General features: G+C 37.9%; 1 protein-coding gene across 1 annotated transcript in view; it reads left to right on the forward strand.

The window, feature by feature from the left end:
• The window catches only part of LOC145988706 (uncharacterized), a 106,240-nt gene that overhangs the window by 32,539 nt on the left and 57,175 nt on the right, over window positions 1–16,526 (forward strand). Inside the window, exons 7-9 of the mRNA XM_083123803.1 lie at window positions 1,248–1,617; window positions 5,265–5,372; window positions 6,337–6,476. Coding sequence (XP_082979929.1) covers window positions 1,248–1,617; window positions 5,265–5,372; window positions 6,337–6,476 — 618 coding nt within the window. The remainder of the gene's footprint in view (window positions 1–1,247; window positions 1,618–5,264; window positions 5,373–6,336; window positions 6,477–16,526) is intronic.

The raw sequence follows: 16,526 nt of genomic DNA on the forward strand, positions 1-16,526 counted from the left end.
AGGACAAGATAAGAACACCATGGAAAAAGATGAGTGGTGGTTGACCAGAAAAAAATGGAGAGGCTTGACTTCTATGCCGACCCAACCAGAGACAGGAAACGGCAAAGGATGATGATGATGATGATAAGAAGTAAAAGTTACGTCTCTATTCTTCACGAGACGAGATGAATGAAGCAATGAAAGTTACATTTACTAGCTTATGATACGTGTTAACATAGAGTTTGCAATTAAGTGTTGCTGTGTGGTTTGTAACGCACACATATGTGAAATGTGAAAATTTATGCGTAACATTTTTGTAAATGATATTCCAAGGTTGCTTCTTGCTTGGTAGCCAGAGAATTCAGTGGTCAATGTTCTCCCAACGGCTTTCTTGTTTAAAACTACAAACGGACCTTCGCCCTAGTGGGTGGGGGTGGGCCAGTTTTGTTGGAGATATAAATACCTGGTTTCAACTCGTTCAGGGCAAATACAGACACACACACACAGTGACAGAGCTTCTTTTTTTTAAATGTCGAGTTGAAGTCAATTCCAGCATATTGTTGGAGAGCTAGTTTACACTTATGAGCACCGTATGTAGACATTCCTGCATGATATACTGAGAGAGCGGGTTAGTGCTATGGTAAATTGTGTGCTCGTAGAATGCCTGGAGAAGTGCATTCTTTGTAATGGAGCAAAAGAAAACCTGGAGCATATTTGTACTGGAGTTTTAATGGAACGCTGTATATATGGAGTAGGGAAGATGTGTTAGTAAATTATCCCCATGAGGCGTTTATTTTCCACAAAGGAGTGTTCAGCAATAAACTGAGGAAAATAAGTGTCATAGTCACGTTCAATTTAATTTCTGTAAGATAATGTGTGAAAAATATTGGTCAAAGTTTTAATAAACAGTGACTGTCAAAATGAACAGCTGAGAGTCTTTCTAGGTAGAAGGTAAAATCCTTATCCAAATCCTTCAAATGCTTGAAATTACTTTGCATGTCGCATATATGCTCTACACATCAGAAAATGCCACTCAAGCCAAAATATTCGGGTAATTTTTTTTACAGAAAAAATATCTAGAGAAAAGTTCCAAATGGTAAACTTGAATGCTTCAGGAATTGTAGTGTTACGAATGTGAGTGGTCAGTCAATCCTCATGTTCTTAATGCTTTTTTATTAGACCGGTAGTGTATTGGTAATTGTAAATTATTATATGTCAACACTTAATCAGTTTCAGTGAAAATTCATGCTTAAACTTTTGCATTTCAGACATGGCGCCCGCCTGATCCATCTTTGAACATTGGAAATTTCAACATGACATTTCACAGACCACTCCGTTTCCTAAGAATGTATTTACGTCAAGAAGAGCAGGATACTCCTACTCCTTCTTGGCTCCCAGCATATGTAGTGTGTGAATTTACCGTGCTGTCTCCTCCGGGATTCATGATTTTCTTACAAGTCGACGGAGAGTCGAGAATGCTGTTCTTCACACTTGCCTTGCTCACATTAGCAGTGAGCAAAGAAACATTACATCCTCTCTCTCAGTTTCCTATGGTGCTCTGGGAAAATGCCTTTGGCGGAAACCTGATGACAATAATTGAGACGAGCGTTGCTGCTACAATCTCAGAATCAAATCCAGGTGAGAGACAAACTGAGAGTTATGATGTAAATTATGCATATTGTGCAAGGTATACATTTTTGAGCATTTTACACTAAGGGTGTGTCAGTTTATAAATGTTCAGATATAAGTAGGAGCCTTGATTTTTTGTGAAGGCAATATCACCAAAAACATTAACTTTGGCAAGGGAATGTTTATGTATGTGCTATATGTCCTAATCATGCCTCTGAAATTGCAAGATAACACGTTTTTTCATATTGTGTGATTTTTGCAGTGTCTGTCAAAATTTAATACATTTTGCACTGCAAAGGCAAAGACTCAGTTGCACGAGTGTAAAATCTTTTTTTTTTGTATGTACATCAGGGTTGTCAGGGTAATTTACTAGTACTTTACGTCACGTAGAAAACCAGTTTTTTTCGCAGATGTAGAAGAGTAATTTTCTTTCTTAAATTAGTAATATAAAAACTACTTTAATTACATTACATTTTAAGCATTAATATTCTTACATATTTCAGCTTAAAATCATTATTTTCTGAAGATCGTTTATACAGCCACACTCACATGTCCTCACACAGCCACCTCGTGCCCAGTGGCGTGCCCAGGATTTTCGAAAGGGAGGGGTTATGTATACTTTTTCTTGGTAGTCAGCCCTCATTTTGTCATATTTTCCTACCTTTGATTTCCTTTTTTTATCAATACTGGGTGAAAGGGGGGGTTATAACCCCCATCAACCTCCCCTTGGGCATGCCACTGCTCATGCCCTCCCCTCACAAACAGTTTTTTTTTTAAAAAAATATAACTGTTCTTTCACAAATTTTTAAAAATTGAGAACCCTGTTGATATTGAACGTCTTGCACTAGCACATACTTGTATTTATAACACGATTAACAAAAATGTATGTGCATTGGTTTCAAAGTTTTAGTAACAGCTTCAAATTCCTTTTTCATGCGTATTATACTTACACTTGCATAGGCTAATTATGATGTAAATGTGAATATGGCAGTTTGTAAAATTCCAATATAAGAGCACATACAAATTCCGAATAAAAGTTTCTTAAAGCCTTTTTCTTTTGTATTCTACTACTACGAACTCTGCCATACGTAACAATAACCATCGCAAATACCACATTTTCATTTTAATTTTTATATGTGATTTTAGTTTTTTACATGTCATGTAGAAAACCTTTTTTGATGCATAATTGCACAACCCTGATGTAAGTATTCCTGCATTCTACAATTATTTCTCTTGGTCTTACAGCCATAAACTACAAGAGAGGTGAGTCTAAATCATGCTTTATTTACATTACAACACAAAGTGAATTTCTTCAAACATTTCTTAGCATTTTGCGCTAAAGGGTTTATTTTAAAAAGAATCATTGTTTTTAAATTGAAAATGTGTTAGTTTCATATTTGTTATTATTTCCTAGTATTATACCGGGTGTCCGAATTGAAACGCCCTAATTTCAAATACCTATATTAAACTTAATATACAGGCAAGAACAGTGTGGTAGGTGGTATATGGTAGCTTAGCTGTGGAAATGTTAAATAGGTAATGAATAGTAAGGATTTGTTTATTTTGTATTGTTCCAGGGGGATTGGGATCCATTATTGCAGTTCAACAATGGTTTCGTGCAGAGTATCACAGAGACCCACCCTCCCGATGCCAAGATTTTGATATTTTTGATTTTGATTTGCTTTATTTTACTTCGCTTTTTTGCCACTTTTGGCTAATTTGCGAAGATGGAGATGAGTGATGACATGATGAAATTGATGAATGGACACTCACAAACATCCACACCCAGGCTGGGATTCGAATCCGGGACCCCTAGCATCATAGCGTGATGTGCTAACCACTCTGCCACAGGCCGATGTCAAGAAAATCAAGGCGTGGAAAGCAGCTTTTCTATATACAGGATCTGTTGTTAAGAGGCATGGTGGTGGCCGATCACGAACATCAGAGGAAAACGTTCAGCGCATTGCAGATGCATTTGCACAAAGTCCCAAGAAATCCATTCGTACGACATCACGTGAGATTGCTCTCCCAAATATTGTGTACAAATGGATTTCTTGCAATAATGGATCCCAATTCTGCATACTACCACATAATTTGCACTTTTTCAGCATTGGTTGTCATTTTCACTTTTCACCCCCTGGATCGATACAAAATAAACAAATCCTTGCTATTCATTACCTATTTAAAATTTCCACAGCTAAGCTACCATATACCACCTACGACACTGTTCTTGCCTGTATATTACGTTTAATAAGTATTTGAAATGAGGGTGTTCCAATTCAGACACCCTGTATATTATTTTGTGTTTGAGATATATTTTTTTTTTTTTGCTGGCAACCTAGAATTTTATTGTAATTACCGTATTTATGCATGTGTAATGTACACAATGGTTTGTGATGGCCAAAAGCTACATACAGTTATATCTTGTATATAATGTGCAGTACAATTCAGGTTCAAGAAATGGCTTTCTTAGTTGCAGGTCATAAAGCTGTTGGTATGCTGATCACAAGCAAATTAAATCATACCTATTCAATGAGCCACCTGTTGATATGTGGACCAAGAGGAGAATATTGTCTTGTGTATACAATATGTCACCAACTCACGCCACCTTCTCCCTCTTAGTTTTTCTTGTATGTACGCATGGCTTGCATTGTAGAATTATTTTCCTGTAGTTTACGGTTATTACAAGCATAAGAAAAGAGTTTTTCTTTGTGACATTTCAGGAGAACACAATTTTCAAAATGAAAATAAATGTCTGATGAAAGGAGCGTGTGTTCTCCTGAAACGTCACAAAGAAAAAACTGTTTTCTTATGCTTGTAATAACCGTAAACTACAGGAAAATAAGTCTCCCTCTTTATCCACTCTGTTTAGCATCCCAAAGCATTCACTTCTGTAAACACCTTGTATAATCTGTAGTAAAAGAAAGCTAGATCAAGATTGTGCTATCAAATTGTAGTGCTCAGGAAGTGATTTTCTATTATTTTTCACCCGACAAATACACATCCCATGTGATGGAAGGTGCATGCCCGAATTCTGCCAGAACTGCACCACTTTTCTTGGTGTACAAACGTTGCATTATAAAGTGAAAAATCATGGGAAATGGTCATTTCACTTTTATAGTTTGTTTTTTCTTATTATTACTAAAGAAACCCAACCTCATAATTTGCATTTGTGCCTGTTGACATATATGTGTTATACGCAGTGACATAGTGAAAACCTGCATGGTTTCATGTTGGCTGGCCAAATTATTCCATGCATAATACCCACCACAGTTTTTGGTGGCAAAATTGTTGGAAAAATGTGCGCATTATACATTAGTAAATACGGTATTTGATGTAACACACAATTAGTTTTTACTTTTTACATACTATATTCTTACATTTTTATTACTGAATTGCATTTTGGTTATTTAACATTGCTTAAGATTAACCATGATACTGAGGGTGAATGGCAAATAGATGAAAGAGCAAATGCAATGAAACATCTGTGTTTGACCTGGTTTTAAACCCAGAACTGTTGGAGATGAAAATGAGTTTAGCTCTCAATATGTTTTACCACCAAGACAGTTTAGCTCTCAATATGTTTTACCACCAAGACAGTTAATTTTTAAATGTTCTTCAGTTAATTTGAACCTTTTCTTCTTTTTTTTTTCCAGATGCTGATGCTCTCATCGCTGAGAGTCCGCAAATGGATAATCCACTTCTGAAATATTGCATTTGGCTAATTGAGTCATTTATCCCAAATCTGGTCACGATGAAGAAAGGTAAGTTATTGCTCATTAGGAAGAAATATGTATGGCTTGTATAGAGCGACCACAAACAAATGAACCTTTGGCCAGAAGCCTTTGCACATCTTCCCCTCCATCCATTCAGCTTGGCCCATGTTGAAGCCTGCTCCACTCTACCCGTCCCCTCCATGCACAAGTGCGATGCACAAGGTACGGGGTTCTGCGTAGGTTCTTTTTCTTGTGTTTCCACTACAGCTTTCCAGATAAATGTTTGTGTCAATATCATGCTAATTATGTTTTCACTGAATACTAATTTTTAATGCATATTTAATTAGTGTAAAGTCACTATCCACATACACTTGTGTATGTAGATGCCTAGGTAGTGCCAGCATGAAAATGTTCAGGGGAAGTAGAATGGTTCCTTGCCAGAATAAAGGTCACGATCAAAATATGATTTATTATATTACTTTTATAATATTTTGTGGTCTAGTAGATACGTAATAATATGGACAACTTGTTGCAGTTTCTTTTATAATGAGTTTTTTTCATTTTGTGGCAACATAAGTTTTCTGTAAATTGTTTGTGAAATCTGTACAGTAAGAGTTACTGATAATGTGATTTTTTTGTTTTTTATTAGTAATAGTGAACATTACGTATTATCCCAGAGGTTCACAAACCTTTTTTTTCATGGTGCCCTTACTGTTTCAAAATTTTTCCACAGTCCCGAAGTCCGAATGTAGGCCTATCTAATACTTGCAACACTCATTCTGGTTAGGTTGCTTGCCTGAAGTTAAAAAATAAGCACATATTTCAAATTAAGAAACATTTTACATGTAAAAGTACTAAATAATCACATATTTGGAACAATCATATCATTTCAGTGAAAATATTGGAACATTTTGAGGCACCCCTGTAAGCCAGCCACGGCATCCCCTATCCATAATGTTTTTTGTCTATAAATCATGAAGGCAATTTATACTTTGTTTCCTTTCTGTTATAGCAATGGAAATGAACTCGTCCTTTCATGATTCTCCTCAAGTAGAAATGAATGAGACATCCCCTGGTATGCTGTACCAGTTAATTTTCAACCAGTCTTCCATGTTGTCATGGCTGACTACCTTGTTCATGAAGATTCTTCAGGTAATTTGCTTGTATCAAGTGTATTGCTGCAGATTTCAATGTTTAGTAATAGTTCTGTAGCTACAGTTACACAACCATAACTTCGAGTGCTTTCAACATGAAAGCTGTGAAACATTTTCACCTGGGTTTGCTGCATTAGAAAACCTCATATGTTGAGTTGTTTTTAAATACTTTTGACTATCGTCTTATTCCACAGAGGGAATTCTAGATATTAATTTATGTTTCTGGTGAAAGCATTTTTTACAGAATTGCCATTTCGGGGGAGATGAAGAGATATGACCAAAATTCCGAATTTTGTGGTAATGTCTTGTTTTGTATGCCCACTTGATTAATTTGGGAATGCATGTAACAGTGATATGGGCAAATGGAAAAAGTGGCCCGCAGTAATCAAAAACCACAGATCAGCATGACATTATTCACAAAACTGTGCATTGTCCTGCAGTAATTTCTCTTCCCTTTCTCTTTTTCCCAAAATTGTCATTTTGAAACCATTTATTTCTAGAATTTCATGTAACTAACTCTCTAGCCTTCTTAAACCTGAAGGTTTGTGGCTGCAGCAACACAGGCCTTCCATCTGTCCCTATCCTGAGCAAGATCTATGCACTCTGTAAAGGGTTTGACATTCGTCCGGAAGACCGAAGTCCCCAGTTCGAGGTGCCAAACAACTCTACCGCTGATCCGAAGGTTCAGGGTTCCGCGGCCGCCCGATTGGACGGTCGTCGGTCCTTGGTTCGAATCTCCGGTTAAGGAAACACGAATCCTACCACCAGCTAATGGTTTAATTCCAGGTTCGTGTCACCGGGTCGGTTATTTACACCTCCGGCGGTAAGCCACGTCGTGCATAAAGTGGTGCCGTTGTTCATTTATAGCAATAAATGAATAATAATAATAATTGTTGTTCATTTATAGCAATAAATGAATAATAATAATAATTGTTGTAATAATAGAAAACTATAACCCTTCTGGTCAATGGAGATAGGCTATACAGCTTCAAACTCAGGACTAAAACCAAAAATATCGACCATACGAGGATATACATCTATACATATATATAAATGAATCAAGAACACCTGTAGGATAACGAATATATACGTGTATTCGGCAAAAATAAACACAACAATGATAATATAACCCTTTACATATACCCTCGCTCTCATTCAATCATGCTCTCACACACACACGCTGCAGGGGTGAACACAAGATACCATTACATGATAAAATATCTAACCGCCTCTTTGGTTTATTTCCCGTGTACCTTCGAATATTTGAGATTTCTATTAGCCCCTTAGGCTTGCTTTCAATGTAACTACGCGCGGCCAGCGCTCTGTCACGTACGAGACGCGATTTGCTAGGCATCATAGTTTCCAAAAGTAAATAATAATTGACATTACACATTGTTGAGGCACTACTATGCAAAAGAATAAGCATACACTAAACGAATGACAAGAGGAAATTAACTTGATTACAAGTACACGATTGCAGATAATATAAACGGCTGTAATATAAACTAGGATATATTAAAAATGATTAAGTCGGCTATACTAATTAGTACCTAGCTTTTCTGATACCTATATCTAGCAAAGAGCATGGTAAAAAGTTAAAACAAACATATAATTAATCATATAAATACTCGGCGCGAGGATAGGAAAAAAACAATAACAAATCATAGGTCTTTACGTTTATAGAATTTCGAAGGGTGAGCGAAATAGGTTCTTAATTTTGAAGATTTATAGTACTTTTGATTTGATTGGCCAAAATAATTAGTAATTGCAGGCAACATTGTTCGATTTCATCTCGCTTTGTCTTATGACGAACCAGTGGCGACGTAGGTGGACAAATGTTCACTCTAGCACATAAAGAGATAACTGGAGGATACTATACCGACTCAATGGCGGCGTGGTCCTCGCTGATGTCAACGGTCCTCGTTGCGGCATCCCGACGATACTCGTGGCTATGGCAGTCTGTCCTCCTGGCGGGCGAAAACTGTCTCTTCGACTTAGACGTAACATTAATTTTTGTTCCTTTTTTCCATCGCGGCGACGAAGATGGGCGGAAAAAGCACCTCGCTTCCATCTGTCTGCTCGGGGCGTTGCATCCGATCGTGGCTTCAATGGCCGTTCGGGGATACGCAGGGCGTCGGGTCGTCTAAGGGCGGACGTCGTTTCATCTCTCTCTTTTCTCTATCTCTTCTCCTTTTCTCGGCGTAACATCCATCTCACCGTTGTGGTACTGTCGTCTCTCATCTGGGTTGGCAATGCGAGTTGTCATTGTGGCGTGGCTTTCATCTCAGATGCCTTTATGCAAGCGTCGTGGTGCGGTTCTTTTGACTTAAGGCGTCGTATACTTAAGCAGGCGTCGTGGCTTCTTCTCTTGGCTTCATGGCAGCAGTAATCGGAAACCCGAAGGTCCCGTCCTTCTCGTAGTTTTAGCCGCCCATATTTATTCAATGTCCCTCCTTACAAAAAAGGGAAAAACACACCTGGAGCACGTGAAACACGTAATTAACACGGCCTCAATTCCTGGCACTGTCACTGTGATCACCACTCACGACAATTAACACGACGCGGTCGAAAAGTTAAAACAAAGCGAAGTTCCGTATCTCGCACAAAGTGACGCGGAGATGGTGTTCGGTCTGGTTATGGCGCTAAACTGTGTCGGTCCTCTGGAGTCCAGGGGTATTTAAGGAAAACTTGAAACTTCAAAAATCAACCGCCTCGCAGTTCGTTAGCTTACAAAAAATGCTGGACGGTGGTCTTTCTTCCAGGCTCGTTGTCCACTTGGGGGGTTTGGGGGTGAAGAAAAAAAAACAGATCAGTCCTCACACGTGTTGCGAAAGAACTCCTCCTCGGTCGGCAACTTGGACGTTGTTCCATTGCTGGACAAGTAAAAGTCACCCTTAGTGTCATAAATTCCACAACTCGGTATTGTTTTCCTACCCTCGCCGTCTAGAACCGAAAATCCAAGAAAAGCCAAAAAGCACAACTGGCTACAGAAAGTTGTTAAGAGTATTTACGAAATTCTAAAATACACTCACATAAACTACAAAAAGACTGGTGACAAAAGTAATTGTCACAACTCTTTTTCCATCCCTACCAATTTCCTTTAGGTCCATCTCAACGTTATTCCTCCATCTTCGTCTTGGCCTTCCTACTGGTCTCTTGCCATCAGGTTTCCCAACAAGAATCCTGTAAATTCTTCTTTCCTCTCCCATTCGTGCCACATGGCTTGCCCACTTAAGTCTTAATGATAATACTAATACTATCTGGACATGAATACAAATGATGTAGTTCTAAATTATGTAACCTTCTCCACTCACCTGTCTCCTCATCCTTTTTAGGTCCAAATATTTTTCTAGGGATTTTATTTTCAAATACTCTTAATTTATGTTCCTCTTTCAATGTAAGGGACCAAGTTTCACTTCCAAACCCCTTGTGTAGGTCTCAGAAAAGAAACTTCTGCAAATAGTTCTCTCTGTCACTCATTAATTATGTTCTTAAGAAATAAAACCAAATGATGTAGCTTGAAATTTTAACTGCAGTGAGGGCAGAATGCTTTGTAATCTAGGCCTATTAATCACTTTTATTAATTAATGAGAATGTTTTATCAACAACACAAGTATTAGTATTATTATTAGTAATAATAAAAGCATTGTAAAATATTCTTTGAGTTTATTAACCCTAACAGCACAGTTTTGTACATCAATAATTCATAATGCCTAGAGGGAGGTGGAGTGGACTAATTTGAGGATGCAAAGGGGGGTGCAGGCCCAAAGAGATTGAGAACCCCTGTACTACAGGCAAAGTTACTGTTTTGTATATTTTAACTTTTAGTTTCTTAGATATTATACGAGAAGATAAAAGTTTATGAAGAGAAAAGTAACACACATTTCCTGAATTAAGCCTGCTTTTTATTTCCTTTTTAATATGAGGCTTGTCAGGAAAGTAAAGATACAAACACATTTGCACGTTAGGGGAAAAATGAGTATCAAAGTTTGGCAACACTGGCAGTAATCGTGATCCATACGACGAGGATTGGGAGTGAGTCGTTAGTGCTGCGCTGAATCTTGTGCGAGGAACACGAAAAAGGAAATGGTAGCGGCGATACCAATTCCCGCAAGTGCAAAGTGTGCGCCTTGATCAGGTTTTTGCAGGCACAAGGAAAGCACCCATCGGAGATCCACCGATAAATTGTGACTGTGTACGGTAACGTAATGAATCGTCAAAATGTGGCGAAATGGTTCCATGCCTTCGCAGAAGGTTGGCGTGATGTTCATGATGAAGAGAGAAGTGGGAGGCCGTCCGTGATCACTGACGACGTTCGCAATCGTATTGAAGCAGAGGTGTGTGCGAATAGGCGGGTGACAATTCGAGAATTGTGTGTAATGTTTCCTGACAGTTCAAAAACCACTATTCATGAAGTTGTGAGTGGGTTAGGGTACAGAAAGTTGTGTGCTGCTGGGTCCCAAAACATTTGACTGACGAACACAAAACCAAACGACTGGGATATGCACTGGACTTTCTTACTCGCTACGCAGAAGAGGGAGATGCATTCCTGGACTCCATTGTGACAGGTGATGAAACATGGGTGTTCCACCATACACCTGAATCCAAGCTGCAGTCACTGCAGTGGCGCCATACCCATTCTCCAAAAGCAAAAAAATTTAAAACGTCAATTTCAACTCGCAAGCTGTTGGCAACCGTTTTCTGGGATCGCCACGACATCCTGCTGGTGGAATTCATGCCACCTGGAAGAACGATTAATGCTGAAATCTACTGCCAGACTTTAAAACATCTTCAACGTGCAATTCAAAACAAACGGAGATTCATGACAACACCCGCCCCCATACAGCGAATGTCACCAAGGATCTGCTTGCACAGTTTCAATGGGAGGTCCTTCACCATCTGCCATACAGCCCCAACCTTGCACCCAGCGACTACCACCTGTTCCTGTACTTCAAGAAAAATCTTGGTGAAAGCACTTTGCCGACGACGATGAAGTCAGGGAAGAAGTCACAAATTGGTTCCAGATTTCTATGATTCAGGGATACAAAAACTTGTTCCGTGTCTGAACAAATGTTTGGACAATGGTGGCACTTATGTGGAGAAATAGCCTCTGTATCAGTGTATCAAGTGTAACTTTAGTTGTGAGCAATACATTTATTTTATATCTTATTTTTGGTTTGTATCTTTACTTTCTGGACAAGTCTCGTAACATTTTCATTTGTTCTGAAATCTGGAACAAAAAAACTTGGGTTAGTTTTCCAACAGTTTGGCATCACTTTCACATCTCTACATTGCATATAGCGGATATGAATAATGTTTGTAATCAGGGAAAGACTTCTGGGACACCCGGTATAATACAGTAGACCAAGTAAAATTCAACCCTTATTGAAATTAACCAAATAAACATACGATACATATGTTACAAATTGTCAGAAGTGAGATACATGAAGCACGTTAAAATTATGATAATACCAATGTTAAAGCAAATATGATATAATGTAAAGAAAACATTAGAAACAAAATCGTTGAAGCTTAACAAAGAAAAAATTAAAGCAATTTATGAGTGATCAGAGGAAAAAAATGTTGGAATTCTTGTAATTCAAATGTCTTCAATGCAATAATGGCAATCAGATGGCTGAGTTTTTTCATGACGTCCGCTAGATTTGTAGAAATTGGGACAAAACCTGAACTGTTCCAAACTCCCTTCTCGGGAACAAACAAGGACAACAATAATTTGCCACTGGAAGAGTATCCAGTTAATCATTTTACAGAGTTGTAGTGACCGTGGTGACTCAGTCGGTAACACGTCTGACTACCATGCTCAAGGTCCCGGGTTCGATCCCCGGCCGGTTCAAATCCGAGAACTTTTCTAACGTTGGAAGCGGCCCCGGCACCCACCCAGCGTCGAATAACATGGGTACCTGGGGGAAACCCTGGGGGGTAAAGGCGGTCAAGGGTGTGATGCTGATCACATCACCCCCACTCATGACCGGATCAAGAAAGTGTGGGGCGTTACCCCCACATCCCCTATACGCCTTCATGGCGTGGTGTTAAGCACAGGGGAGCACTTTACTTTTTTTTTTTTTTTTTTTTACCTTTACAGAGTTGTAGTAACTTGTTTGAAAATACATTGTGTACGATTTCGTTTCAGTTTTTAATTCGGTTAGGATATGTGTTGGTTTGCTGTCTTTTCTGTAAAGTTTAATGAACTATAAGCTTTCGTCTTCAGCCAGTCGATCATACAACATTCACAACGATATGCTCGCAATATTCGCTTTATTGTCCTGCCTCTGCGTTCGTCTTGGCTTGGGGCTGGTGGAACAGGTGGATACCATCTGTTCCCTCGGAAGCTATTTCTCAGCGTTTAGCCAAGGCATTTAGCAGATGCTTAGACTGTAGAAGATTTTTCCAGTTCGTTATGAATGGCAGACACAATTTGGCAATGAGATTAGGAAACTATGGACTTTCTACACTCAAAACTATCACTATGATGCAATTAAACTTTAGCACAGCAAAAACTCCAAGGAAAACAAATTCGCTATGTCTCTCGTAGGGAACAGCTAGAGAGTTCAGCTTCCGTGGGATGGGAGGTGACACCATGAGGATTGTTTACCTTGGTGCATGGTGGGAAATACTCGGCGTCAGGCAGCAGAGGATGGAAAGACGAGGGTAGGTGAAGTAAACAAATGTCCAATCACGGTGAAAATTTTTCTTCGGCGTGTTGATTTCAGAAGAAAGAAGTGTTCTTATAATGTTTTTATAGATAATTTAAATAGCTAAAAAGGGTGATAAGTAGAAGGGAACAGCCTGTTCCCTCTGTTCCATGGATGGACTGCCACTGCAACAATTAGTTTTTGATTATTACCTAACAACTTGGCTTCAACCTGTAAGCATATATTTAGTTTTCTCTTTGCTAACTTCCAAACCTGTCTCTTTAGCTGCTTTGAAAAATACTTTAGCATTATTAATTGTATTTACATCATTCCCTAGTAACTCTACATCATCTGCACATGTTAACAACTGAGTCACACCATTTAATTTTAGTCCTTGATTAGTTTCTTTTATCTTCCTAACAGCATATTTTAAGGCAAAATTGAAGAACAATGGAGATAATGCATCTCATTGTTTTAACCCAACATGAATTGTAAATTTGTCAGACAAATTAATACCTACACGAATCTTACTTTCTGTTTCACTGGTGCATACTTTTATCATATTAACAAGCTTCTTAGGTATTCCAAACTCTACGAATATATTATACCGAGTGTTCCGTTCAAATCTCCCCAATTTCAACTAATCGTAGAAAAGAAAGTATGAATGATGGAGCAATGAAATTCAGAGAATTGAAGAAAAACTCGTAAATTTATTTTCCACACACTAATACCTCCACATGTGCCCCATTGGTAGCACGAACAATATCCAGTCTTGCCATGTTCTCTCCAACATGTCCCCTGTTACTGTTGCAATCGTATCACATATGAGGGTTCGTAACTCTGGGATGTTATTCACTGGTCGCAAACACACATTCCTTGACATAACCCCAAGGGAAGAAGTCCAGGGGAGTGAGGTCAGGTGAACATGGCAGCCACCATATTGGTCCATCGGGTCCAATCCAGCGATTAGGAAATGTCGAATTGAGGGACATCCAAACATCCAGACTCCAGTGCGTGGGAGCCCCATCTTGGTGGAAGATTATGTCTGGTTGTAGAGCAACTACCTAGGGGTACACAAACTGCTCCAACATGCCCAAGTACACAGAGCCTCTTACTGTATCTTCATTGAAAACAAACAGACCGATGATCCTGTCCTTCATTAGATCACACCAAACATTCAATTTTGGGCTATCATGGACATATTCTCTGTACCCATGTGGGTTTTCAGATCTCCAGATCCATACGTTATGCCAGTTGACAATCTCCGACACGTGAAACGTTGCTTCGTCTGAAAACAGGACGTTGTCAAGGAAGTGAGGATTCATGTCGATACGCTGCAGCATTTCCATAGCAAATTCTTTGTGATGCGGCTTATCATCTGGCTTTAATTGTTGCACAATCTGCATTTTATATGGATACAATCGAAGCCGCTTGTGCAGAACTCTATGCATTGTTGTTGGAGGTACATTGAATCGCCTAGATGCCTGGTGGATGGATTTACTCGGGCTTCTCTGAAACCCCGCTCGAATTTTTTCCACCTTTTTCTCTGATGCACGACGGTCTGAAATTTTGTTGTGTTGCAATCACAGATTTTGTCTCAGCATACCACACTACTGCCCGTGTACGTTGTTGATCACTTGCCATTTTTATTTATGCGACCCTGGCACTGCATAGTGAGCAAACAGACAACTTCAAGTCATGAAAATAAAACTTGAAGATTGGGCCTTTCATTTGGTGTTACAGTTATTTAACAATTCATCGTACTTCGTTCACAGTAATTAATAGAAATTAGGGAGATTTGAATGAACACTCTGTATAGTTTATCTCTTTTAACCTAATCATATGCTTTTTTAAAATCAATGAATAGCTGATGAACATTTTGATTATATTCCCACTTTTTCTCAAGTGTCTATCTGATGTGAAAAATTTGATCTACAGTTGATCTGTTACTTTTAAATCCCCATAATCACTTATAATGTCATTAGCATATGGAGTTAGTCTTGTTAAAAGAATGTTAGATAATATTTTATGTGATGTTGAGAGTAGAGAAATTCCACGGTAATTATTGCAGTACAGTTTATCACCTTTTTTAAACACAGGAACAATTATGGAGTATTTCCACTGTTGAGGGATTTCTTCTTTATTCCATATTAAACAAATTAATTTATGAATTTGACATATTAACAAATTCCCACCATATTTAATTAACTCAGCTGGTATTAAATTAATTCCAGGTGCTTGCTTTGTTATTGTGTAGCCTTTTAATAGCATCTTTAACTGCAGTCGTTAGGTTCTAGAATTAAAGGTTCTGCTGTGTGTATTTCATTTACTTTTGATCTATCTCCTACATGAACATATAAAAGCTCATTATAGTAAAGGCACAGAGCAGTGTGTTAGAGGTAGAGAATTTCCTGTATAGAATAAAATTGTAATCAAAAGTATTTAAAATATCTCAATGTATGAGCCTTTATAGTGCAGAATACCTGATTTTTATCTTGCAGTTTTCATGTTATGAACTCTCGAAAGTTTGGATTGAGTAATCTGTTAAGGTATAATAATAATGATTTTTATCAATCCACTGTGGGCAGGAAAGTTATGGAAACTTTATTATCTGAAATGAGCACGACCCCTTAGGTACTTTCAAAATTATTTTTTTTTACATTTTAAACATTTTATACATGTTTTCATTCCAACTTCCTTGTTTACACCACACTGGTAAGTATGGAATACTCAACAATGTGTACATTAGCTGCAGTATCAATTTTTAACACTTTGCAGAATACCCAAACTTTGAAATGACTAATTTGGAAATATATTTGGAATACACACTTAATGAATACAACATTAGAAAATCAGTTACAGATGTAGAATCCAAAGGAATATGCAATATAACTTATTTTTGTTCAGAGAATTATGTAGGGCAAGCACATACACAAAAATAATAAATAAAAATAAGTACTGTAAGTTTTAAAAAAAATGAAAGGTTTCATGAATATGATTTAGACATTACAAATTTAGACCCAAGAATGGGCTCACATCATTGTAGAAAGGCATGTGATTAAAGAGAGAAAAGTTTTGAAAAAAGTAATACTATATATGGATTTAAATGTGTGGAAGGCTTTGTTCATTGTAAAAGAAAGTTGGAAGAAGTGGAATAATGAAAATGGAAATGTAGGTGCACTATGGAGTTCTCTTGTCCACAAATGGGGTAATCCACTACCTTCAAATTTTATTGAACTGAAATGTTAAAGGAACTATGTCGAGAAGAAAAAGATTCTCAATTATCTGGATATTTTCAGAATTTATAATTAAAGTTTTTTATGAGATTTTTCATCAAAAAATAATTGATCATTTCACAGTTAATTCAGTTGTTAAGCCCCAAGAATGTAACATTA

This window comes from Lepisma saccharinum, chromosome 6, assembly GCF_977018435.1.
Source record: "Lepisma saccharinum chromosome 6, izLepSacc3.1, whole genome shotgun sequence".
Classification (NCBI taxonomy): Eukaryota; Metazoa; Arthropoda; class Insecta; order Zygentoma; family Lepismatidae; genus Lepisma; species Lepisma saccharinum.